At 45.2% G+C, this 25,661-nt stretch overlaps 1 protein-coding gene across 4 annotated transcripts in view; it reads left to right on the top strand.

The window, feature by feature from the left end:
- Positions 1 to 676: 676 nt before the first annotated feature.
- The window catches only part of ENTPD4 (ectonucleoside triphosphate diphosphohydrolase 4), a 44,841-nt gene continuing 19,856 nt past the window's right edge, over positions 677 to 25,661 (top strand). For 3 of the 4 annotated variants that reach the window (XM_088443372.1, XM_088443373.1, XM_088443370.1), the window contains exons 1-4: positions 677 to 880; positions 5,693 to 5,808; positions 6,535 to 6,732; positions 11,026 to 11,231. In XM_088443372.1, coding sequence (XP_088299498.1) covers positions 5,801 to 5,808; positions 6,535 to 6,732; positions 11,026 to 11,231 — 412 coding nt within the window. In that variant the 5' untranslated portion in view covers positions 677 to 880; positions 5,693 to 5,800. Of the gene's footprint in view, positions 881 to 999; positions 1,089 to 5,692; positions 5,809 to 6,534; positions 6,733 to 11,025; positions 11,232 to 25,661 lie in introns of those variants that run through there. The other variant, XM_088443371.1, reaches the window with a different exon arrangement.

Below are 25,661 nucleotides of genomic sequence, written 5' to 3'. Positions count from 1 at the left end.
CGGGTTTAGGGGAGCAGCAGAATAACCTAACACTGCCCTGGACATATATGTACATATTGGGCTCTATAGCAGTGCATCACTAACAGCGAAAGTTTTCCAGATCTCCTAGTTGGTGCACGTGTTATTTATTACTGGCTAAAGATCCATGGGTGGTGCTAATTATTTCATTTATGATACTGAGAAGAACAAGCAGCGCTAGTAAAATTCTATTATATTACTATTTCTATTGTGGTCATGGTGTGGGCTGGGGAGGGGGGTTTCCAGGCAGACGGAAACCCCCCCTGCGTTTGCCTGTGGTGCTCGTGTCCATAATTGTCCCACATTTGTCTTCAATACAAATTAACTATTTTTTTGTTTGTTAAATGGAAATGAATAGCCTATTAATTTGAGTTTAGTCGAAAATAAATTGATGAGTAACGTCTTTTATTTAATTATTTAGTTTTAAAACCCAGATTGGGTAGACAGAAGGCCTGAAAAAAAATATACAATTTTTTAAAATATGATTATCTACGTTTCCTATGTAATGTCTCCTACTAGAGCGCAGTAAACATTCAAAGATGATTCAAGTAAGGGCAAGAAGCCCTATTAAAAAATGCCGCCTAGTAGATTACGCCATGCGTGACAGCGCATGCGCAAGTCTCACCCGGGGTGGGAGGGGCGTCGTGCCGTTGCTCTCGCGAGATGTAGACAGGTGTCTGGTTGCTAGGGCCGCCCGGCTAGCGGGCCTGTGTGTGACAGGGGGAGCCGGCTCCCGAGGCGGCCGCAGTGGGTACACCCCCCACCCAAACTCCTCCCCAGGGGAAAGCAGCCTGTCCTGCTGCGGTGACGTGTCCTTCACCTGGCGGAGGCGGCGGTGACAGCACCGGGCTTGACGAGCAAGGTACGTTCTCATATAGGAACCAGTTGGGGGGGCGGATGGTGCTTGGTAGCGGCCGCGGGATCCAGTCCCAGCTGCCAGATCCATGCGTGTATAACCGAGCGGGTCAACCTGAGTGATCTGTTATATATACAGTATCTCTGTACTGTGCCCCTGGTTCAGAGTCTATTTATATCAGGGTGTATGGTGTGTACTGTACTGCAGCTGTCAGGTGTGTTACAGCAGCCTCATTATTCTGCCAGTGCACGGCACTGCTGATATAGGCTGTGTTATGGCACAATATACCACAGTAATGGTATATGTGCTGTATTATGGCACAGTAATGGTATATGTGCTGTATTATGGGACACTAATGGTATATGTGCTGTATTATGGGACACTAATGGTATATGTGCTGTATTATGGGACACTAATGGTATATGTGCTGTATTATGGGACAGTAATGGTATATGTGCTGTATTATGGCACAGTACATGACTAATGGTGTTTGTGCTGTATTATGGCACAGTACATGACTGTAATGGTATATGTGCTGTATTATGGCACAGTACATGACTGTAATGGTATATGTGCTGTATTATGGCACAGTACATGACTGTAATGGTGTTTGTGCTGTATTATGGCACAGTACATTACTGTAATGGTGTTTGTGCGGAATGGGTATGAAATACTGCTGGCCGATTCCCGTCAGTGGCAGCCCGACAAGAGCAGAGTTTGAAGCAGCGGAAGCCCGACAGCGCTGGAAATCCCGATCGTGGATAGGTAAGTATCTACTAACCTAACCCCCCCCTAACCCTCCTTAGGGGTGCCTAACCCTAATCCCCCCCCTCTAAGTGCCTAACCCTAACCACCCCCTTCCCCGCTGCCTAACCCTAAGTCCCCCGGGGGGGTGCCTAACCCTAAGTTCCCCCCGGGAGCCCCAAACCTAACCCTATCTCCCACCCCCCCCCTCCCCCCCCCCCCCGTGGCTGTCCATGGCACAGTACATGACTGTAATGGTGTTTGTGCTGTATTATGGCACAGTACATGACTGTAATGGTGTTTGTGCTGTATTATGGCACAGTACATGACTGTAATGGTATATGTGCTGCATTATGGCACAGTACATGACAGTAATGGTATATGTGCTGTATTATGGCACAGTACATAACTGTAATGGTATATGTGCTGTATTATGGCACAGTACATGACTGTAATGGTATATGTGCTGTATTCCCACCACAGCCGTATTCCCACCACAGCCCTACCTGTGCAGAGTTTGTATATTCTCCCTGTGCTTGCCTGGGTTTCCTTCGGGTACTTCGGTTTCCTCCCACCCTCCAAAAATATACTGGTAGGTTAATTGGCTCCCAACACAAATTAACCCTAGTGTGTATGTGTGTGTGTGAGCATGTGATAGGGAATATAGAGTGTAAGCTCCACTGGGGCAGGGACTGATGTGAATATGGCAAATATTCTCTGTAAAGCGCTGCGGAATATGTGTGCGTTATATAAATAACTGGTGATAAATAAATAATATTATGGCACAGTACATTACAGTAATGGCATATGTACTGTATTATGGCACAGTACATGACAGTAATGGTATATGTGCTGTATTATGGCACAGTACATGACAGTAATGGTATATGTGCTGTATTATGGCACAGTACATGACAGTAATGGTATATGTGCTGTATTATGGCACAGTAATGGTATATGTGCTGTATTATGGCACAGTACATGACAGTAATGGTATATGTGCTGTATTATGGTACAGTACATGACTAATGGTATAAATGCTGTATTATGGCACAGTACATGACAATAATGGTATATGTGCTGTATTATGGCACAGTACATGACTGTAATGGTGTTTGTGCTGTATTATGGCACAGTACATGACAGTAATGGTATATGTGCTGTATTATGGCACAGTACATGACAGTAATGGTATATGTGCTGTATTATGGCACAGTACATGACAGTAATGGTATAAATACTGTATTATGGCACAGTACACGACAATAATGGTATATGCTCTGTAGAATGGCACAGTACATGTCAGTAATGGTATATGGCATAAACACTGTAGCATAGCTCAGTATACAAGTTATGCTCTGTATTCTGACACTGTACACAATAGTTATAGTATATGTCCTGTATTATGGCACAGTACATTACAGTAATGGTATAAATGCAGTATTATGGCACAGTACACGACAATAATAGTATATGTGCTGTATATGGCACAGTTCACAGTAATGGCAAATGCACTGTAGCATGGCACAGTACATGACAGTAATGGTATATTTTCTGTATATATGATATTATTTTTGACACGTGTTGCTGTCCTCTTTAGACCAAACTGTATCGATGTATCATAAGTTATATCTGAATCTCATTTAACATCTCATATGGGGAATTCTGTCTTAAGGCCCCCATACACGATATCAGGGCCATACACAGTGTGATATACTGTAGCGGGCAAATCGCACCGATCAGTCGGATCGCCTGCTTTATCGCCCCGTGTATGGGCACCTTTACCCTTCTTTATATACCGTAGTGTCGCTATAAATGTTTCAATACAGGAGGGCCCTATATCTTATACTCTTCCAGTAACCGGCTGTAAAAGTGTAATTGTTATAAATTGGTACCATTATATTTATATATTGATAATGTATCAATATTGATCACATTTAATTAATAACCAAATCAAAGATATTAACCCATATGTATTGTATTAATTCCCATGCACACGGTATGATGTATAATTAGTTATTTAGAATGCAATCACACTGCATCCACTTAATAATGTTAGTGGTACTCTGTTAAACTATTAGTGTTGTATTCACATATGAATGTCTATATTCCTCTTAATGTAGCAAGCGATTCCCACAAAGTACAAAGGTGGATTCACTGCATTAACTGCTGTGGAACCTCTCTTCATAACATTGGTCAAGGCTATCAGTGTGACGAATGGCAGCGGGCGGCTAGTTTTCCAGAACTAGATATAAGAATTTAAATTTATACAAAAAAAAGGTGAAGTTACTGTGTACCAGGGCCGTAACTAGAGTAGTGCGACCAGTGCCGTGGCACAGGGCACCGCAGGTCAGGGGACGCTGTTTGGACCTGCCAATTTTCCTGTTTATTATCATTCTCACTTGTAGCTTCCTCTTAATTTCTCCCCTATCTCTTCCCTGGCCCTTCCCCATGCGGCCATGCCCCTTTTTCGGGTGCGTTATGTCCCTATTTGAAATATAGGGGGGGGGGACAATGCTCTTTCTGGCACAGGGCACCAAAAAGTCTAGTTACGGCTCTGGTAATTATATATGCACTGTATTATAGCACAGTACGTGACAGGAAATATATATGCCCAATACATGGCAATGGTATATGTGCTGTATTATGGCACACTAATGATATATGCACTATGATACACCTAGTACATAGAATACATACTGTATATGTGGGGTAACATAGTCTATACTGTAAATTATCTAAATATTACAAGTCACATGAATGATGTCCTTATACAAATGGTCTGTGGGTCTTCAGGATATAGCTCAGTGATCGGGGTTACTGTGTTTAGAAGGCCGGCGCCAGCATCCCGAGGTAAATATTTAGGTAAGGGGAAGGGTTAGAGTTATTCACTAGGGGGAGGGTTAGGTTTAGGCTGCGAGGGGAGAGGGTTAGGGTTACGCAGTAGGGGGAGGATTAGGTTTAGGCTGCGAGGGGAGAGGGTTAGGGTTACGCAGTAGGGGGAGGGTTAGGTTTAGGCTGTGAGGGGAGAGGGTTAGGGTTAGGCAGTAGGGGGAGGATTAGGTTTAGGCTGCGAGGGGAGAGGGTTAGGGTTACGCAGTAGGGGGAGGATTAGGTTTAGGCTGTGAGGGGAGAGGGTTAGGGTTACGCAGTAGGGGGAGGATTAGGTTTAGGCTGCGAGGGGAGAGGGTTAGGGTTACGCAGTAGGGGGAGGATTAGGTTTAGGCTGCAAGGGGAGAGGGTTAGGGTTACGCAGTAGGGGGAGGATTAGGTTTAGGCTGCGAGGGGAGAGGGTTAGGGTTAGGCTGCAGGGAGGGTTGGGGTAGGGTTAGGGTACTTACCGTCAGGTGTAGGTATTTTAACTCCGTTGGGATGCCGGAGTCTGGATTCTCACTGCCGGCATCCTGTACCCAACCCAAATGCTTCTATACATGTCACAGAAACCTCATGGGAGTTCAAAAATCTGTACTAATTTACAGTAGGAGCTGTTATTTTTTTGTAATACACATATACCTAAGGATTAATGATGTGAGTACAGCAGCCTTCACTGTTTACACAGATATTATTTAGTTTATGTATATCGGCATCACTTGTGTATTGTAACACATCTGTCCTGTTATGTGATGCTATTGTCTATATGCATTAGCGGTCTAATTTACAGTATTTGTTGATATCTAATACAGCTGCCCTTCTACTTCATCTCCTCTATATATTCATATATGAACGTGTTGTAACTCAGGTGATTATATCTTTCCAGCAATGAATAACATAGACGCCGCGTGTCAGAATGCTCTCTGCAAGCTCACACAGGAAGCGCTGCTGTACTGTAACCAGCAATCTCATTTTCTTCTTGTCTGCCATAACTTTTCCCATCACATTTGTGATGACTGGCTATCCGTCACTTGTTATTTTCATACCCCGTTATATTACTCTACATCAGCTGAATTGTATAGCATGAGAAATATTTCATTCTGTTTTTTTTCTTACAATTTACAGTTCTATTTTGTGTTCTGTTGATCACGATGTGTTCTCCAGAGCTGCATGTATACAGTTATGTACCTCTTATCTGCACAGGTAGAGAACATGGGTAACGTTGTATCGTAACAAACGCTGTAATACGGTCGCCGTTATGGGTTGAATGTTGAAGCTTTACGTGTCCTCATCTTGTTTTACGTCTCCAAAATGGGAAGGTGAGCAATCCGAACTGTGGATGTGGAGTTATAAGCCTTATATAAGTATCAAATATAAGTACAGGCAGAAGATTTGTACAATTCTTGTGTATTAAAATTAATGTCATCTCTTCTGTAGGTGTCACAGATGGACTATAATTCCTCCAATAGACCGATTTCCAGCTCCGTCAAAGTAGTTAACAATAAAGCTACTTACATATCAGATATTTTTAGCTGAGCGATACCGCAGACATTCTTGTTATTGAAATATTGTTTGTATTTTACAGTCTTTCGTTATGCAATCCTACTAATGCTGGGCATACACTATACAATTATGTGTCAGATATCTGTCCAATCTGGGTGGTTGGAATGAAGCTCTGGTAATGTATGGGAGCAAATGACATTCAACCATTTGCTCACGAACAATGGAAAACAGACAAAAATGCTCGTACAGACAAATAGGTTAAATCAGACGAATTTAACCTATTTGAAAACCTGGTAATGTATGGGAGCAAATAACATTCAACCATATGTTCCCAAATACTTGAAAATGGTCAAAATCGATTGTTCATTCCAACCAGCCAGATTGGACAGATGTCTGACAGATAATTGTATAGTGTATGCCCAGCATAAGCTATATATGTATAATATATACAGTAAATGAATTCAATGTGAAATGACGCCTTCATACCATATTACACGTGCTTCCCTCTGGATAATCTCCTTATGTTTGTGCTTCCTTTCCAGACTGAGCATATCTTGCCTCCTCCCGGCTTCCTGGCACTTCAGCATATCCCCTGGGGGTTGCCCGCGTGCCCTAAATACCACTTTACGGCAACTGGTGGTAATTGGCGCCGTGACTGCCATCTTGTTGTTGCTGATCTACTCTTTACTCATGGTCAGGACCAAGTACAGTCGTTCCCAACGAGACCGGAAATATCACAGGTAGTAAACTGATTGATTAAACTGAAAAGGCCACAGACTGGGCCAAATGGTGAATGCACAGTTCTAATGACTCTGTGAACAAATACTGGTTTATCCACTATTTTGTAATAAATCACAGGGGTGACGTACACTTTCCTTTCTACTCCGAGTAGTCATTTTCTCATTTTGGTAGCGCCCATAGCAGTGTGTTTGTATTGGCTTCATATCCCATTCACACACTGCTTATTCTTATACCAGCATTTCTCTGTGTAATAATACAGGAGGGTGTTAGCACACCTACTCCCCAGGCAGTACTAGCAGCCAGGATTTTGGGCAGAGAGGTACAGGGTTCTGCGTTTACGGGACTGTTCTTTTACAATTAAGCGCATAATTAAGCCTGCCTCCATGTCATTATAATAAACTTGTAGTTTATTATAATCTACAGAGATGAGATTATAATAATCTACAAGTTTGTCATTTTGATAGACATACTCTGCTAAAGCTTAGACAAACTATTTTCACCCAGATATGTTGTATAGCTATACTGCACACAATACAGTATGAACGTTGCTAATTATGGAATTCTAGGTAGCTAGCATTGGTCCAATCACAAATGGATGACTACTTGGCGGATATCACTTGTATACGGCGCCCATGCTATGTATGTAAGGACCAGTGTGACTTATTTATAGTATTCCTGCTGGTGCACAGTTGGTGACTCTCCCTCATTTGTACTTGCCTGGTGTTTCAAATTGTTGCAGATTTTATGGTCACTTACTGATTGTTAGAATTATAAATACATTTCGGCTGTGAGAATAAATTTTTTTTTTTTTTTTTTTTTATTATTATTCGGTCAGACACTTTTGCCCTCCCAAAATGCTAATTTTGCTTTTAATTTCCAGTTTTCAGTCATTTCAACTTATTTCATTCAGGTCGTTGTAGAGGAGGGAGTGATGGTGGGGTCATACAGGTAATCAGGGGAGAGGTAATTGGGTTGTGGGTCAGGCAGTTTATTAGAGGAAAGAGATGTGAGGCAGGGTCAGGCAGATGGAGTAGATGGAATGGGGTCAGGCAGGTTATTGGAGGAGAGAGAAGGGGGTGTGTGGTCAGGCAGGTTATTGGAGGAGCGAGAAGGGGGGTGTGGGGTCAGGCAGGTTATTGGAGGAGAGAGAAGGGGGGTGTGGGGTCATGCAGGTTATTGGAGGAGAGAGAAGGGGGGTGTGGGGTCACAGGTCTTTGGAGTAAAGGTAAAGAGATGTGGGTCAGGCAGCTAATTGGAGGTAAGGGATTTGTGAGGCAGAGACAGGCAGATTAATAGAGTCGAGGGAATGGGGTGTCAGGCAGGTCATTGGAAGATAGAGAAGGGCGTGTGGGATGAGGCAGGTTATTGGAGGAAAGGTAATGGGGTGTGGATCAGGCAGCTTATGGGAGAAAAGGGATGTGAGAGCAGGGTCAGGCAGATTAATGGAGTAGAGGATATGGGGAGACTGGATAAGCCAGGTCATTGGCGGTGGAGACACGTCAGGTAGATTTAGAACGCTGTAGCTACATGTGCATATGATTAGCTGGGTTTGTATGCTGGCAGCATTGTTTTTATATTTTTATTTTTTACACCTTGGGTTCGATTCAATTGAACGCGAATTAAATAGCGCTGGAAAGAGCTCCCGGAGCTATTCAATTCAGCGCACTGTTAGGTCAGAAAATGCCCGTTCTCGCGCCTTAAACATGATGTTTGGAGCCGTATTCAATTTGAGCTGAGCCGCGTTAAGTTAATGTGGCCCGGACTTAACGCCGACTTCGCCTGTTTTGGAGGCGGAAAAGTATCGCACACGTGCACGCTTTACCCCATATTCAATTTGAAAGTACGCGTAAAAGGGCACGGCGATACTTGAACAGGTGGAAAGTCCTGTCAGTTTTGGGGAATCAGCCTGACACCCCCCAAATGATGCTCTGACATGGGGGTTCCTTATGGTACCCCCCGATTTGGCTTGCTGAAGGTATTTGGTGTTTTTAAATGGGCTCAATAGCTGCTAAATAGCGTTTTTCTATACGTGATGCAGAATAGTATTCAGGAGTATTTTTTCCAGAAAATAAGTTATCCCAGCAAATTTGGGGTCAGCATATTTAAAGTTGAAAAAATCGTGAAAAATCCACCTGCCGCAAACACCTACAATCAAAAAAACACTTGGGGCATACTTGGGGACCCCCCCAGAGGCAAGTTCGCTAGTGTTTAAGTTTGAAAAAGGGGGCGAAAAAAAAATGTTTGGGTACAAAGTAAATTTTTGGGGTGTCCTTACGGGTTTTTTTAAGGTTTTTTTACACAGATTACCTTTGGGGGACTGTCTGAAGGCTGCACGGGGGTTCCCGCAATGTTGCACCCCAAAACCCCAAATTCTGCACTTTTTTCCGCATGCCATTCATAGGCGCCTATTACATTGCATTTACTTTCCACCTAGGCGGAAAGTCTTTCAAATTGAATACGGGGTAAAAACCAAAACAGGCAATAATGACGTCATCGGCGGAAACTTAACGCGGATCCGGACTTAACGCTTCAAATTGAATACGTGCCTTAGTCGAGAAGTGGCATTCTCCGACTAAACTGCCCAGCGCGATGCTGTTTCCACGTAGCGTCTGTACTTTTGTCAGATTGTTTTGTCTGATTTGGGGGGGGTGCGAGAAGAATTCCTTAACAGCACGCTGAATTGAATAGCTCATGGAGCTCCTTCCCGGCGCTATTTAATTTGAGCCCTGTATATTGTTTCATGTTTTTGTCTTGCTCCTGATGTCTGGGGTACAGGATGAATTGTGCATAATCTCTGTAAATCTCCTAAATCTGCTGTAGTTTTCTACAACCTTACATCTAGCGCTATTTTCAGGTGTTATTCTTCTCATTTTTGCTATTGGCAGACCCTGTAGTTGGTATAGTTGGAAGCAGTGGGCTATGGAGGTCAGTCCACAGGTGGTGTGCAAACAAACGGAAGCACACACATTTGTGTGTATACAGACAGTGGGGGCAGTGGAGTATGCACACCCTGGCTCATATACAGTGGTATAGCGGTGATGGGGAGCACACAGCTGTGTGTATACATGCAGTGGAGTATGCACACCCTGGCTCATATACAGTGGTATAGAGGTGATGGGGAGAACACAGCTGTGTGTATACATACAGTGATGGCAGTGGAGTATGCACACCCTGGCTCATATACAGTGGTATAGCGGTGATGGGGAGCACACAGCTGTATGTATACATATAGTGATGGCAGTGGAGTATGCACACCCTGGCTCATATACAGTGGTATAGCGATGATGGGGAGAAGCACACAGCTGTGTGTATACATGCAGTGTGGGCAGTGGAGTATGCACACCCTGGCTCATATACAGTGGTATAGAGGTGATGGGGAGCACACAGCTGTGTGTATACATACAGTGGGGGCAGTGGAGTATGCACACCCTGGCTCATATACAGTGATATAGTGGTGGTGGGGAGCACAGCTGCGTGTATACATACAGTGGCGGCAGTGGAGTATGCACACCCTGGCTCATATACAGTGATATAGTGGTGGTGGGGAGCACAGCTGTGTGTATACATACAGTGGGGGCAGTGGAGTATGCACACCCTGGCTCATATACAGTGGTATAGCGGTGGTGGGGAGCACACAGCTGTGTGTATACATATAGTGATGGCAGTGGAGTATGCACACACTGGCTCATATACAGTGGTATAGCGATGGTGGGGAGGAGCACACAGCTGTGTGTATACATGCAGTGGAGTATACACACACTGGCTCATATACAGTGGTGTAACAGTGGTGGTGCAGTGGAACTAGCAGGGTCACTAGCCTCTGTAATGCCATCTATGAAGACTCTCAGGGACACATTATCTCACTATGGAGAACGTAGCTGAAGATGTGCGGTATGGCGTGCATATACAATAATGCACAAGGGGGAGGTCGGGCCTCCGGCAGTCCGGGTCAGAGCGTCGCCGGACAGAGACAGCGCAGGGCGCTCTCTCCAGACATTTGCTTCTCATTAGTAGATAATAAAATTAAGGCAGGTAATAATAATTCTGGGTTCATGAGGAAAATACTCCAAATGGATTAGTGTAATAGGGTATACAGTATAATTAGTTAGTCTTTGATGTCTTACTTTTTAATCAATAAACTGTATTTATTTTGTAGAGTGTGTACTAGGTCTGTTGTGTGCTGTCCTGCAGATGGAGATAATAGAAGCAGCCCAGCAATGTGAAATGGCTTCATATCTGTTTGATGCTGTCATTAGTGTAGGAAAGTTGTGACTGGCGTCTATCCTCCTCAGGTACCTGGCTCGCGTTACTGATTTGGAGGCCACAGACACCAACAACCCCAATCTTAGCTACGGAGTGGTGATAGATTGCGGCAGCAGTGGCTCCCGGGTCTTTGTATATTGCTGGCCGCGTCATAACGGGAATCCACACGACCTGCTGGATATTAAACAAATGAGAGACCAGAACAGAAAGACTGTGGTCATGAAGATCAAACCAGGTAATGGCGAAGGTTTGGTGTGTTTGTGTGACAAAAACATGTCTTATTGTGTGTGTACATATTATATTGTATTATATAATATATTATATTATAGTCTTATATACCAGTTTACATGTTTGTTTTTTCCAGCTGCCATCATTTTCTGCCAGGTGGTTACATTACCTGTATATAGCTTCTGTAACATGCTCCTATTTAAAGGACTATTATTCTGAATTGTCAGCTTTTGGGATTTGTTTATTACATATTTATAGGATATATTGCTGTGAAAATCGCCGTGTTAATCTTTCCCTTAAATGGAATAGGACGTCCTCGGCCATAGCACTCCATCACTGCTCCCCTTACTGCAACCCCGACCTCATCCGAATCCACATTCCTCCCATTCCCGCATCCAAGACTTCTCCTGTGCTGCCCCTCACATGTAACAACATCAGACTGTCTACCAGCTGGCACTGCTTCCAATGTGCTCAGGTCATTCCGTGTCAAATCAACACACTGATTTTACCTCACCAGCTCAGATTTAGTTAAAATTTGGTATATGGAGAGTATATATGTAGTCTAAGAAAAATACTAAATTTTATTTAAATATCTCATGCCGTTTCCAAGATATGGTTGTGTAAAGTTTTCAAAAATCTGCCAAAAAACGCACAACCAGTATACTTTTAAATCGCCATAGCAGCTCTCCCAATTCAGCTAGAGAGGTGGGAGTGGGGTCATTTTACTGTGTTTTTATACCCTTTCCTATTTTCCTATTACATACAACACAATAGGCTTTGTGTGGAAAAACTGAATTCAAAAAGTGTGTTGATTTGACACGGAATGGCCCGCCCTGAAAACACACCGGTTAATTAAAGCCCTTTTGCCCTCCTCACACACTTACCCCCTGCCTCTTTGTCTCTTCCCAGTTCACCTCCCAGTGTCATCCCCCATCTCCCCTAGACTGTAATCTCTCATGAGCAAGGCCCTCCACTCTCTTGGTTCTCACCCTGCACTATCCCTGTCTCCAGTGTGCCCAAGTCACAGTCAGCAACACTGATCCTTTCTGTCCTCCTTTCCTATGGCACTGGGTCATTAAGTGCTACTGATTCTAATTGTCACTCAGATGTCTAAATGCTGTATTCTTTTGTTTGCTTTTTTTCTTCCACCTTGTACTTTACAGTGCTACATACATTTGGTGGCGCCATATAATAAAGGATAATTTAAACAAAATGATAATATCACAAAGTAGTTTGATTGGCTGGAGGACACGACAAGTGTAGTGGTCATCACATGATTGGATGGGGTTGGGTATGGGATGCCAGCGCTCGGGATCCAGGCAGTCAAAATCCCGACGCCGGCACCCTGACAGGGTTCGAATACCGGCAGGTAACCTAACTCTGTTTTAACCCCTACCCTTAAGCTTCCCCCCCCCCTGGTGCCTGAACCTAACTTTCCCACCCAAACAGTGCCTAACCCTCCCCCTAACTCCGCTACTTACCTTCGGGATGCCTGCGCTGGGATTCTGACAGGTGTCGGGATTCTGGTGCCGGTGTTCTAAGCACCGCCATCCTCTTTGCCGGATTATTGACCGCATCCTGATTGGATGTAAGTCTCCCAATTGGCTTACCCTGGGATGACCATTTTTGGCTTCAGAGGTCAGAGGAAAATCACTAGAAAAGACCTGTATAATGCTTTTTGCCCTTTAATCTACCAAGAAAATGTTTAAGTACTGTATTCTTTATGCTCCTTTAGGGTCCCCCCCTCCCTTCCTCCTCTGCCTAAGGTTGTTATCTTGCTAATGGCATCACTGGTATTACGGTCATTATATATCAGGGCAGTCCAACCACTCTGAGGACAAATTGATGGAGTTCATTGACCTAACAAAACACTTAATAAATAAAAAATAAATTGAACAGGTTATAGAGTGAGTCAAGAAAAAATAAAAATATATATATATATAAAATTTTATTTATAGGACGCCACAAGTGGTCCGTAGCACCGTACATACAGTAAATGGTACACAGAAGATTACATTACTTTACAATACAGTAACCAAAATATAAACAGAGCACAAGTAACAATTAGCAACACAATTCTCCATACACAGTACAGCTCTGCATGTGAAGGCTATTATAGAAGTGCTAGAGAAGAGGGCTGTGAGACAGTGGGGAGGAGGACCCTGTTCCTAGGAGCATACAATCTAGGGGAGACAGACAGATGACATGAGGCATGAGTGCATAGAGGGGGACCTGAGTGCAGGAAGTAAGCAAGGTAGAGATGGCTGAGGTGGGAGGGACAGAGACCTGGTAACATGGTTATGTGGTGGAAGGGGTATGCTTTGGTGAACAGGTGGGTTTTCAGTGCACTTTTGAAGCTCTGCAAGGTCGGGGAGAGCCTGATCGAGCGAGGAAGCTCATTCCAGTGGAGGGGGGCTGCACGGGCAAAATCTTGGACACGAGCATGAGAGTAACCAGGGTGGAGGAGAGGTAACAGTCATTGGCAGACCGGAGTGAGCGGGAGGGAGTGTGTAAGGAGATGAGGTTGTGGAGATGTAGGGAGCAGTAGAGTTAGAGAGGGCCTTGTATGTGAAGGTGAGGAGTTTGAAGAGGATTCTGTAGGGGAATGGGAGCCAGGTTTTGGCAGAGGGGAGCAGCAGAAGTGGAACGGCGGAAGATAAGTCTAGCTGCAGCATTGAGAAAAGACTGGAGGGGGGCAAGATGGCAATGTGGGAGGCCAGTTAGGAGAAGGTTGCAATAGTCAAGCCGAGAAATGATTATTGAATGATCAGTTTGGTAGCATTCTGGGAGAGGAAAGGCCTAATGCGAGCGATGTTGCGTAGCTGGAACCGACAGGATTGAGCCAGAGATTGAATGTGGGGGGTGAAGGAGAGTGTAGAGTCAAGGGTGACACCCAAACAGCGAAGTTGGGGGACAGGGGAGATGATGGTGATGTCAACAGTGATAGCGAGATTGGTTGGAGTTGAGAATCTATTAGGGGGAAAGACGATGAGTTCGGTTTTGTCCATGTTGAGCTTCAGATAGCACTCGGATATCCAGGAAGAGATGGCAGAGAGGCAGCTGGATACCTGAGAGAGGACAGAAGGGGAGAGGTATAGTTGTGTGTCATCGGCATAGAGGTGGTATTGGAGGCCGAAGGAGCTGATGAGTTCTCCTAGTGTAGAGGTGTACTGGGAAAGAGCATCGGGCCCAGGATAGAACCCTGCGGGACACCAATGGGAAAGGTTGGAGGTGGAGCCAGAGGCAGACACAGAGAGAAGGAGCGGTTGGTGAGGTAATAGGTGAACCAGGCATGGATGGTGTTAGAGATGTAGAGATGCCAAAGGTGTGAAGGGTGCGGAGGAGGAGAGTATGATCCACGGTGTCGAAGGCTACAGAGAGGTCCAGGAGGATGAGCAGAGAGAAGTGGCCCTGGATTTGGCTGCAAGCAGGTCGTTGGTGACTTTGGCCAAGGCAGTTTCAGTGGAGTGAAGTGGGCGAAAGTCAGATTGAAGAGGATCAAGGAGGGAGTTGTCAGAGAGATAGCTGGTGATGCGGCTGTAGACAAGCCGCTCAAGTAGTTTGGAGGCAAAAGGGAGAAGAGAAATGGGGCGGTAATTGGCGGGTGAGGACGGGTCAAGGTTGGGTTGTTTAAGAATAGGTGTGACCAGAGCATGTTTGAATGAGGAGGGAAAGATGCCGGTGAAGAGAGAGAAGTTGAAAAGGTGAGCAAGGTGGGAGCAGGCGGTGGAGGAGAGGGAGCGTAGAAGGTGAGAAGGGAAGGGGGCAGGTGGAAGGGGGAGAGGATAAGACGAGGGAGTGGACCTCATCGCCCGTGGTGGGGCTGAAGGAGCACAAGGTGGGGTGGCCGGGAGGTACGGATGGTGGGGGAGGTGTGGCTGCAGCAAAGAGATTGAAGGAAATACTGTGACGAATTGCCTCAATTTTGGAAGAGAAGAAGGAGGCAAAGTCAAATGCAGTGAGGGAGGATGGGAGGTGTGGAGGGGGGATGAAGGAGCTAGTGGTTGGGCATGAACAGCACAAATTATACAAAATATCTACATCTCTTTTAAAAAAAACATCTTTTTATTTAACGCTGTAAAGAGTGTTTGGGATGAATAACTAATTGCTTATTATTCTTTACCAAATGTGTCTTTGTGATGTTACTGTTAGATGCGCAATAATTGTTGTTTAAACTGTGCCTGTAATGGGAAATAACTTCAGAAAGAAACAAGCCGCAGCAATTCACAAATGACAGTTATTAATTACAGAATAATTTCCTCTCTGCCGGCTAGATGCATGACATTCTGAGTATGGTATGGCATATCGCTTTATACACGAGGAATGTACAGTCTGACGCAGAGGCGTAACAGTTGCGCCCGGTGCTGACCCCGCCCCCTGAGCTTGCGCTGTCTTCATTACGTCGCGCAGAGAAGGGGACATGACCGGCAGCTACAGTAAGTTCAGCGCTGACCGGGCATCCTCAGGGCCCCCGATTGGCTGCATATATTGTGCCCGTCTGGAGCGTCTGCAGGTGCTGTAGCATCAATCCTGGCTGCAGGATGCCTTTCCAGGCACTTTGCTAGCCAAGAGCAAGGGCCGTGGGGCAGCAACGTTGCAGCCCACAGAGCCTCAGCACTAATATATTTCAGTTATCATGAAGAACTTGTTAAAGTTAAAGTGGATATTTCAGCCTGATAGATTAAATAAATAATATTTTGACTCTGTAAATTACTGCCAAGTATCAGCATTTGTCTAAAAAAATACTTTGTTTTTAACTCAAGCAAAGACTAATTTAAATTGAGCCATGCATAATTTTTCTTCAGGGTCCATAGGGATCCACAGGGATACCATGGGGATAATGTGGTTGGAGAGATCCAGGCACCAAACAGTTAAAGCTTTAAGCTTCCCGGATGCCTCTGGTCTTCCTCGATATATACCCCGATTCCAGCCGGTTATGGATTGAAAGATCTACAGTAAAAAGGTAGACAGTGTCTAGATAGACACCAGATGTTAGACAGGCAATAGGTCCACAGGGACAAAGGGTTGACACACTAAAGGTCGACAGGTAAAAAGTGTCGACATACAAATGGTTGACATGAAAATGGTCGACACATGTTTTTGTTTTTTTCTTACCATAATCTTTACCCTAACCCTCCCCTTGGTGCCTAACCCTGCCTCCTGGTGCCTAACCCTAACCGTCGGGGTAGGTGCCTGATCCTAAACGTCCCTTCTAGTACCTAACCTTAACCCTCCGGTAAGTGCCTAACCCTCCCTCCTGGTGCCTAACCCTAACTGTTGGGGTAAGTGCCTAACCCTAAAAAAAAAAAAATAAAGTCAACCATTTTTATATCTACCATTTTCATGCCGACCGTTTGTACCTGTCGACATTTAGTGTGTCCACCTTTTGTCCGCTGCTGTAGCTGTTGGTCTCAGGAGGGTTTGGGTCAGTCTCCCTATATACCTCTCCCTTGGATCAGGTATATAGTGCTCTATATCCTACCATTCCTCCCTTGATTCAGAGTCTATTGTAATTATATTACATATGCATTGTATGTGACTGTTTGCTAGCTGCTGTATTGATACTGTCTTTTGTTTCTGACTGTCAATTATAACTATCACTGTTTTTTCTCTCCATCCCCCTGGGGTAAGTTTTTTCTGGGTACTTTTACATTTGCAAGTATTTGAGAAGGCTGTCACATAGTATTGCATTTGTTGCCTTTTAATGTCCTGTGCGGGTGTCATGTAAATCCTGTCTGGCCAGTTTGTCCTCTCAGGATATTATAAAGGATGGTTTGTGTGTTGTCTGTTATAAAGAGCCACCTCCCCAGTCCAGTTCACCTGCCTCTGTACAAGAGCCATCTTGAGTGTCCTCCTTGTCTCAGATAATGAAGCAGTTTGAGGATCGTATGGCTACTCCCATGCTGCCTCCTTGTATGGGGTATCCACGGCATGCCATGTTTGCACCGCCTATACATCCTTCCTGGAGGGATGTTTATGGCCATTCTAGTCAGAGTATGGCACAGTCGACTGTTGAAAGCAGACCGGTAGTTACTAAGGCGCCTAAACGCAAGTCATCTTAATCTGCTCAGCATATGGATTCAGACGAATCAGATGATGCGCAGGATTCTTCTCCATGGTCTAGCACGGGAGAGGAGGACCTTCCGTCCACAGTGGATGTTCCTTCTTTGGTGAGGGCGGTTAAATCAATCCCAGATAATCAGGATGATGAACCAGCCCCCAGTAAGAAGGCTCCAATGTTCAAACACCGGAAGGTGGCCAAAATGGAGTTTCTCAATTCGAGCAGCTCCCTGAGCTTATGGAAGAGGCATGGGGTAACCCAGATTAACGGTTTTATGTGAATAAACGATTAACATTGTTGTATCCTTTTCACAGCTTCTGAATGTACCAAGTGAGAGGTACCTCCTACTGTGGATGCTTACGTGACACACTTAGTCAGAAATGCTAAATTGCCTATTCCGTCAGCATCTTCTCTTGTTCTACAGATAGGAAAATTGAAACATGTCTTAAGGCAATATTTTCATTATCTGGAACTGTTACTCATCCAACTATGGCTGGAGCCTGGGTAGCCAAAGCTGTTGAAGAATGGACAGGGGGCATTGGAAGACTCTCTACCAGATGCTACCAGAGAACAGATGATGTATATCTCCCACATAGGGAAGCGGCCTCCTATTTTGGAGGGGCTGCAGTAGATGCTAGAATTTTAGCTTCTAAAGCATCAGCAGCTTCAGTAGTGGCGCGCAGGGTCCTTTGGTTAAGATTCTGGAAAACTGATACAGGATCAAAGAAGGCTCTGGAATTCTTACCTTTCTATGGAAAAATACTTATTGGCGCAGAATTAGATAAGATAATAGCTACTCTGGCAGTTTCAAAGTCTGCAGGTCTGCTATCTACTGTTACAATAAAATCTAGGCACATTTATTTTCGGTCCTTTCATCCTCAGGGATGAGCAAAGGAACAGTCTTCCTCCAAGCCGTATAGTTTTTGCAGGAAATCCAGGTGACAAACTAAAAGGTCTGGGCCGGCAAGACATCCAGCTCCTAAGCCGGACGACAAACCCTCAGCCTGATGGGGGTGGGCCCCCTCCTGGGTGATCCCAGAGTGGGAGGCCGACTTCTTCAGTTTGCAGATTACTGGCTTTAAACAACAACAGATGCCGGGGTCCGAGAAGTGGTCTGCCAGGAGTATGCCCTCACTTTCCGGAGGCATCCTCCCCAGAAGATTTTTTTTTTGCACAGATCCTCCATCGGGTGCTGTCAAAGCCTTGGCCCTTCAGGAGGCCATTAATTCCCTGCTGCAAGCAGGGGTAATAATCTCGGGTTCTTGTGTGGCAGCAAGGAAGGGTTTATTATTCCAATCTATTTTTGGTTCAGAAACCGAATGAGTCTCATCGCCCTATTCTGAATCTAAAAACCTTCAACAGGTTTATCCATGTACCCAAGTTCCGTAACAAAACTGTCTGGTCAATTGTTTTGGCAATGGAGCCTGGGGATTTTATGGTTTCCATGGACATTCAGGATGCGTATCTGCATGTTCCTATTACGCCATTCCAGCAGCAATTTTGCTGTCCTACAACAACATTATCAATTTCAGGCAATGTCCTTTGGCCTGTCAACGGCCCCCCAGGTATTTACCAAGATAATGGCAGTCATGACGGCTTATCTCAGGCATCAGGGAATCAAAATTCTACCATATCTGGACGATGTGATATTGACACAAACTTCAGTTGTTTTACAACAACATCTTCAACTGACCATAGCCTGCCTACAAAAGCACGGCTGGATCATCAATTGGAAGAAATCCTTTCTTTCTCCAACACAGCAGATGGTACATCTGGGATCACTTCTGGATTCTCAGACACAGACACAAAAGGTGTTTCTACTAGAGGACAAGATTGCGGCCCTATCATTGCGAGTATGCAAACGAAGGGTATGCATTCTATCAGCGATGCAGGTCCTGGGATCAATAGTATCCACCTACGAAATGGTGGGATGTGCTCAGTTTCATTCCAGGCCTCTGCAAAAATTGATTCTCTCCAGATGGAAGGGACAGTATCATCTAATAAGGTCCCAGAGGATCCTTCTCACTCCAGATGTTCATGTCTCCCTCTTCTGGTGGCTAAGAAAGGATCATCTGGACAAAGGGCGCCAATTTTGGATTCCAAATTGGGTGCTTCTCACCACGGACGCCAGTCTTCGCGGATGGGGGGCAGTGACAGGTCATCACACCTTTCAGGGAAGATGGACAAATCAGGAAAGTAATCTGCCAATAAATATTCTGGAGCTGCGAGCAGTATTCAAAGCACTTATCATGGCACAGGACCTAGCTCCAGGGCAGGCAGGTCCATATCCAGTCCGACAACGCGACTGCAGTGGTCTATCTCATTCATCAGGGAGGCACGCAAAGTCATGCTGCCATGAAGGAAGTGACACAGGTTCTGATTTGGGTAGAACATCATCTTCCGGCCATCGGAACTAGTGGCTCCGGCTTGGCCCAGACGTCATTGGTTCACCGACATACAGAATCTGTCCATAGACAGTCCGTATCTTCTTCTTCCATTGCAGGACCTGTTAACGCAGGGTCCCTGCCGGCATCTGGACTTACCTCGTCTGGCTTTGATGGCGTGGCTCTAGAATTTCCCATCCTCTGTAGACTTAAAATGGCTGACAGCGAAGACACTTTTCTCCTCGCTATCTCTTTTGCACGCAGAGTCTCTGATTTGGCAGCGCTCTCTTGTCACTCCCCATTTTTGATTTTTCACCAGAATAAATCTGCTCTTCGTACAAGTGAGGGTTACCTTCCTAAGGTAGTGTCCCGTTTTAATTATAGTTCCAGCTTTTCAGGCTCCAGACCTCTCTGTAGGTGAAGCAAGATGTAGTTTGTGCTCTCTGTATCTAGATATGTGGAGCGTATAAACTCAGTTAGAAAATCAGATGCTCTTTTTGTACTATATGGTTTTCACAAACGTGGATGGCCAGCTAACAAACAGACCCTGGCTCGATGGTTATGTATGACTATCTCTCAGGTGTACACACAGGCTGATCTCCCTGTCCCAAACACGGTGACAGCACATTCTACTCAGTCTGTAGGGCCATCGTGGGTATTTAGTCGTGGTGCCTCTGCTGATCAATTGTGCAAGGCAGCCACGTGGTCTTCTGTCCACACTTTTCTTAGGTTCTATGCCTTTGTTACTTCTGCGTCTCAGGATGCTTCCTTTGGGCGACAAGTTCTCCATTCTGCTCAGTAGAGTCCCACACTCTTAGGGGAACTGCTTTAGGACATCCCCATGGTATCCCTGTGAATCCCTATAGACACTGAAGAAGAAAATAAGAGTTATGGTAGGCTTACCATTGATAACTCTTTTTCTTCAAGGACCTTAGGGTCCACAGCATACCCACCGTGACGCCCCTGGTTGCATTGGGTAAATTTTCTTTTCTTTTGGGACACTGATTCCCTCATCTTGTGTGAGAGTGTTTCTGGTGTATAATTGTTCTTCCTTCTCCTCCTTTCCTTCTCCTGCCTCGAGGCTTGTTTACAAAACTGAGTGCCTGTGGCCGGGGGCGGGGTATATATGGAGGAGTACTCGAGGCATCCTGGGAGCTGAAAGCTTTAACTGTTTGGTGCCTGGATCTCTCCAGCTACATTACCCCCATGGTATCCATGTGGACCCTATGGACATTTTATTATTTATAAAGGAGATTACATCCACACTCTCTCACATGTATTATGTTATTACTGGGGAGTTGTATTACATCTCCTGGGATTACAGCATAGCATGGTGTACAGTGCAAGCTTGGGAAAGTGGTGTTGCAGATATATCTGTAGATGATGATCGTTCATACACACTGAACGACCATCCTCTTCCAGGCAGGCCCGACCGCCACCCCGCCACTGCATGATCGCCCGTACACACTTGCGGATGGACAGATATGTCTGCAGATATATCTGTCCATCGGTTATGCAGCACAGCCAACGCGATATGTCTGTGAACGACGTAGTTCACAGACATATCGCTGGTACACACTGGTCGACAGGCAGCAGATATATTGGGCCTGATCGGCCAATATATCAGTCAGTGTGTACCTAGCTTAAGAGAAGGCTCTCTATTTACATGTAATGCTGGCAGGAGTTGTCTTGAAGGTGTGTGTGTGTGTGTGTGTGTGTGTGTGTGTCCACTTACATACCATAAGTTTGCCCATGTCATGAAATTAATCAAATAAAACAGTTGTTGAGCCCATGTTACTTTGAGAGCATTATTATCTAGTGTGGCTGAAAGGGAACTGTCCTTTGGTAATTCTTAACATATGGGGGAATTCAATTAGCCGCCGGATATGCCCCGCAGATAATTTATCACACTCTGTGGGGAAAAGCTATTCAATTACTTAGCCTTTTGCCCACCTGGTAACCATGGGTACACACCTTGCTAACTCACTGATTCCATGTAAAGTGCGGAATCAATGGGTTTTCTCTGTACGTTATTTCACGCTGACTTTTCCTCTCAGCTCCTGAAGATTGAATTGTGTGGCGCGGGTAAATCTCCTCGGGGTAAACCCTACAGCAAATCGGATTCCCACCATGGGGTGTGGGCTCTAATAGATAAACTACCCTTTCCAACAAGCTGTACATTGTGGTTGGTTTCATAAGGTTGCAATTCTCTCAGTATGTCACAAGGTGGCGATGGTGATTTTGCTAATGTGTCATTTTCCCCAAATCCCCCATGTGATAAAACTTTTGTTTTGTTGCAGTTTCCTGTTCATAATATATATGTAATATGAATTGGCACCTTCAGTGTGCATACGCATATGTCGTTTTGATGCAAATTCCGTGCTTCTCAATATATTCGTTCTCCAAAACAGGATTTCTAGATGTGGATGTAAGGACTATAAAGGAAGAAAACAAATATAATAGTATAATACTGAAAATGCAACATCAGAGTGTTAGTTACAAATGTGAGTTCACACATGTAAAAAAAAAAAATAGAATTATTTATATATATATATATTAAAAAAGAGAACACCCAAATATGAACAGCACATCAAAAAATGTATATACACTGTATCAACTGTGTTTTTTAGCTTAAAAACCAGCAGCCCCCTAAGGTACTATATACTCTGCACCGTGACGTTATTCATGGAAGTTTCGTCAGCACATGGATAGAATGTCAATGTCCTGTGAAATGTGTTGCTAGGGCTCATATATAACAAATAGAGAGAGAGCAGTCTCCAGTGGTGTAGTATACAAAAACATACAATTTAATAAAAATAAATAAATGGACTCATACAGTATGAAAAAGAAAATCTGCCTTAGGAATTGGGGTGCAAGGACTTTCCATCGTGTTTTGTCCCTTGTGTTACATCTGGGGACTTCTACAGGGGAGCACTCCTGGAGATGCTGGGCTGCCCCCAGGGTCTTCCTGCACTGCATTGTGCATGCGCTCTGCTTCTCTTCCCCCCCCCCCCCTCCGCAGCACTCAGGTGGGACAGCAAGAAAGTCCCTGAATAGGGGGGACTATCCCAGCAAGAGCAAGACAGCTGTGATCTACATAAATGCCAGGGCCCAAGGTTTCCTGGCAGAACATGGCCCAAAGCATCACACTACTGCCACATGGCTGCCTTCTTCCCATAGTGCATACTGGTGCCATCTCTTCCCTAGGTAAATGATGCCCACACACCCGGCCAGCAACATAATGTAATAGAGAATGTGATATATCAGACCAGGCCACCTTCTTCCATTGCTCCATAGTCCAGTTCTGGTGCTCACGTGCCCATTGTAAGCTCGTTCAGTGGTGGACAGGGATCAGCATGAACACTCTGACCAGCCTGCAGCTATGCAGCCCCATACACAGCAAGCTGCGATGCTCTGTGTGTTCTGACACCATTCTATCATAGCCAGTATTAACTATTACAGCAATTTGTGCTTCAGTAGCTCTTCTGTGGGATAGGACCAGATGGACTAGCCTTAGCTCCCCCTGATCGAAAAGCAGAGGCATTTAAGGGGAGGAGCGGGGACGGCCAGCGTTCCCGGTAACGGGGACGTATCTGCTTATTTTGTGGTAGTGGCATGGCCAGGTGCTGCATCCACGGATGCAGTTTACACGCCTCACACGCTGGTACGCAAGTACACTGAGGCTTATTTAGCTGGCCGGCGCGGTCCGCCATCGCGATCATTGTGGTCGCGATGATTATCCCAGCCTGCTACCTCTGCCGCAGTGCTGGGATCACAAGTGCAGCAGGGGGTGTCATACACCGCCTGCTGCATTTGCATGTCTGCAAGGATGGAATTGCAAAGCTGCCTGCGTGCACTACACACTACAGTATATGCCTGTGTGCAGCTTTGCCATTCCGTCCCGTAATGAATCATCCCCTATGTTCACTTGCTGCCTGTTATACCCCACCCCATCATAAGTGCCAAGATAGTCACTTCACCTTTCAGTTGTTTTAATGTTATTTTTGATCGGTATGTTTGTGTATAGATATATAGATAGATTGATATTATGAATTTATATATATATATATATATATATATATATATATATATATATATATACACACACAGTCGAATCACATTATTATGACCACCTCCTACATTTGACGTTGGCAGTACATAGCCCATGATGTACGTCACATGTCACGCGCTGGCTTGGTGGGAGTATAAGGTGTGATAGGCCGTCTGTACACATATCACTCGTTACTGTCATGGGTAAAAGGGGCAATTTATCCGAGTTGCAAAAGAGGTTATTATTGGCTTTCGGGCCGAAACGTTGATAAGGATGGTAGTGCCCTTCACACTGCAACTGCAGGGTAACTACTGTATGTATGGACTGTCTAAGAACGGAACACCCCAGCTATTACTACTGATGTGGATGAAAGTGCAGAATTTACATACAGCAAACACCACACAGCACTCCAGGACTTAGTTTAGACAGCTTAACTTTACTTTAACGTTTTTGTACTGCTCAGAGCCCCATCTTCAGGAAACAAAATCAAACAAACAAGTGGCTTACCTTCTATCCCCACCAATAAAGTGCAAACTATGCTGGAGGTGGGTGCACGTGACTGGAGGACGTGGGACGAACTGTGATGATGTAATCGCACTCTCCACCGGTGGTTGCTGTGGCAACCTGATGCCGCCCCCACTGCAGCAACCTGCGAACCACAAAATCAAAACACGAATGGTGAAGACAAGTGGAGAACATTACACTAGGCAAAGTGCTGGTAATATGGTTATGGCACACAAGAATAGGGGTATAGATGAACTACAGCCTTCTATTTGTATACCATATAAAATATTTAAGGGGGCTACATGTATAGTGGATAGAGACTCTTGTAAAAGCAGTTTTTGTTGCATCTATGTACAGGGTATTGGAAATGGCTGCGGATACCTATAGGTAATCCATGCTCCTTAAGTAAATGCAGTCACTGGGACTTGCCTCTATGCCAGTGGTCTCCAACGTTAATTGAGGTGTGAGCGACTTTAGAAAAATGAAACCTCCTCATGAGCTACAAAATTTGTAGAAAAAAAAAAAATCTGGCTAATAACCGAACAATTGAAGGTACCGTATATACTCGAGTATAAGTCGACCCGAATATAAGCCGAGGTACCTACTTTTACCCCAAAAAACTGGGAAAGCTTACTGACTCGAGTATAAGCCTAGTGTGGGAAATGGCAGCAGCTGGTAGTGCCCCCAGTAGTAATTCCCCCTGGTTGTGCCCCCAGTAGTAATCCCTCCTGGTTGTGCCCCCAGTGGTAATCCCCCCTTTTAGTGCCCCCTGTAGTAATCCCCCACTGGTAGTGCCCCCTGTAGTAATCCTCCCCTGGTAGTTCCCCCAGTGGTAATCCCCCCTTTTAGTGCCCCCTGTAGTAATCCCCCCCTTGTAGTTCCCCCAGTGGTAATCCCCCCTTTTAGCGCCCCCTGTAGTAATCGCCACCCTGATAATGCCCCTTGGTAGTGCCCCCTGATAATGCCCCCTGTAGTCATCGCCCCCTGGTAGTGCCCTCTGTAGTCCCCCTCCCCCCCCCCTAGTAGAGAGAGACGTGAAAAGATTTTAAAAAAAAATCACTTACCTGAACTCCCGCTCCTGGTCCCGCCGCTGTCCGCTCCTCCGGCCGCTTTGCATAGGAGAGACGTCGTCATGACGACGTGTCTCCCATCACCCACTGCGGGAGCCGGAAGATGGCTCCCGCAGTGGGAGCAGCAGCAGCCGCTGAGAGTCTGACAGACTCTCAGCGGCTGCTGATTACACCAAACACGCAGCTGCCGGCTCCGGCGGCTGTGTGTTTGGCAGTGTGTAGCGCTGACCGAACTCCGTCCGGTCAGCGCTACACTTGACTCGAGTATAAGCCGAGGGGGTACTTTTTCAGCACATTTTTTGTGCTGAAAAACTCGGCTTATACTCGAGTATATACGGTAATTTAATGAAAATTTTAAAAAAAGTTT

The sequence above is a fragment of the Taudactylus pleione genome, unplaced genomic scaffold (assembly GCF_031769625.1).
Source record: "Taudactylus pleione unplaced genomic scaffold, aTauple2 ptg000329l, whole genome shotgun sequence".
Lineage (NCBI taxonomy): Eukaryota > Metazoa > Chordata > Amphibia > Anura > Myobatrachidae > Taudactylus > Taudactylus pleione.
This window is presented reverse-complemented; position numbering and strand designations above follow the sequence as displayed.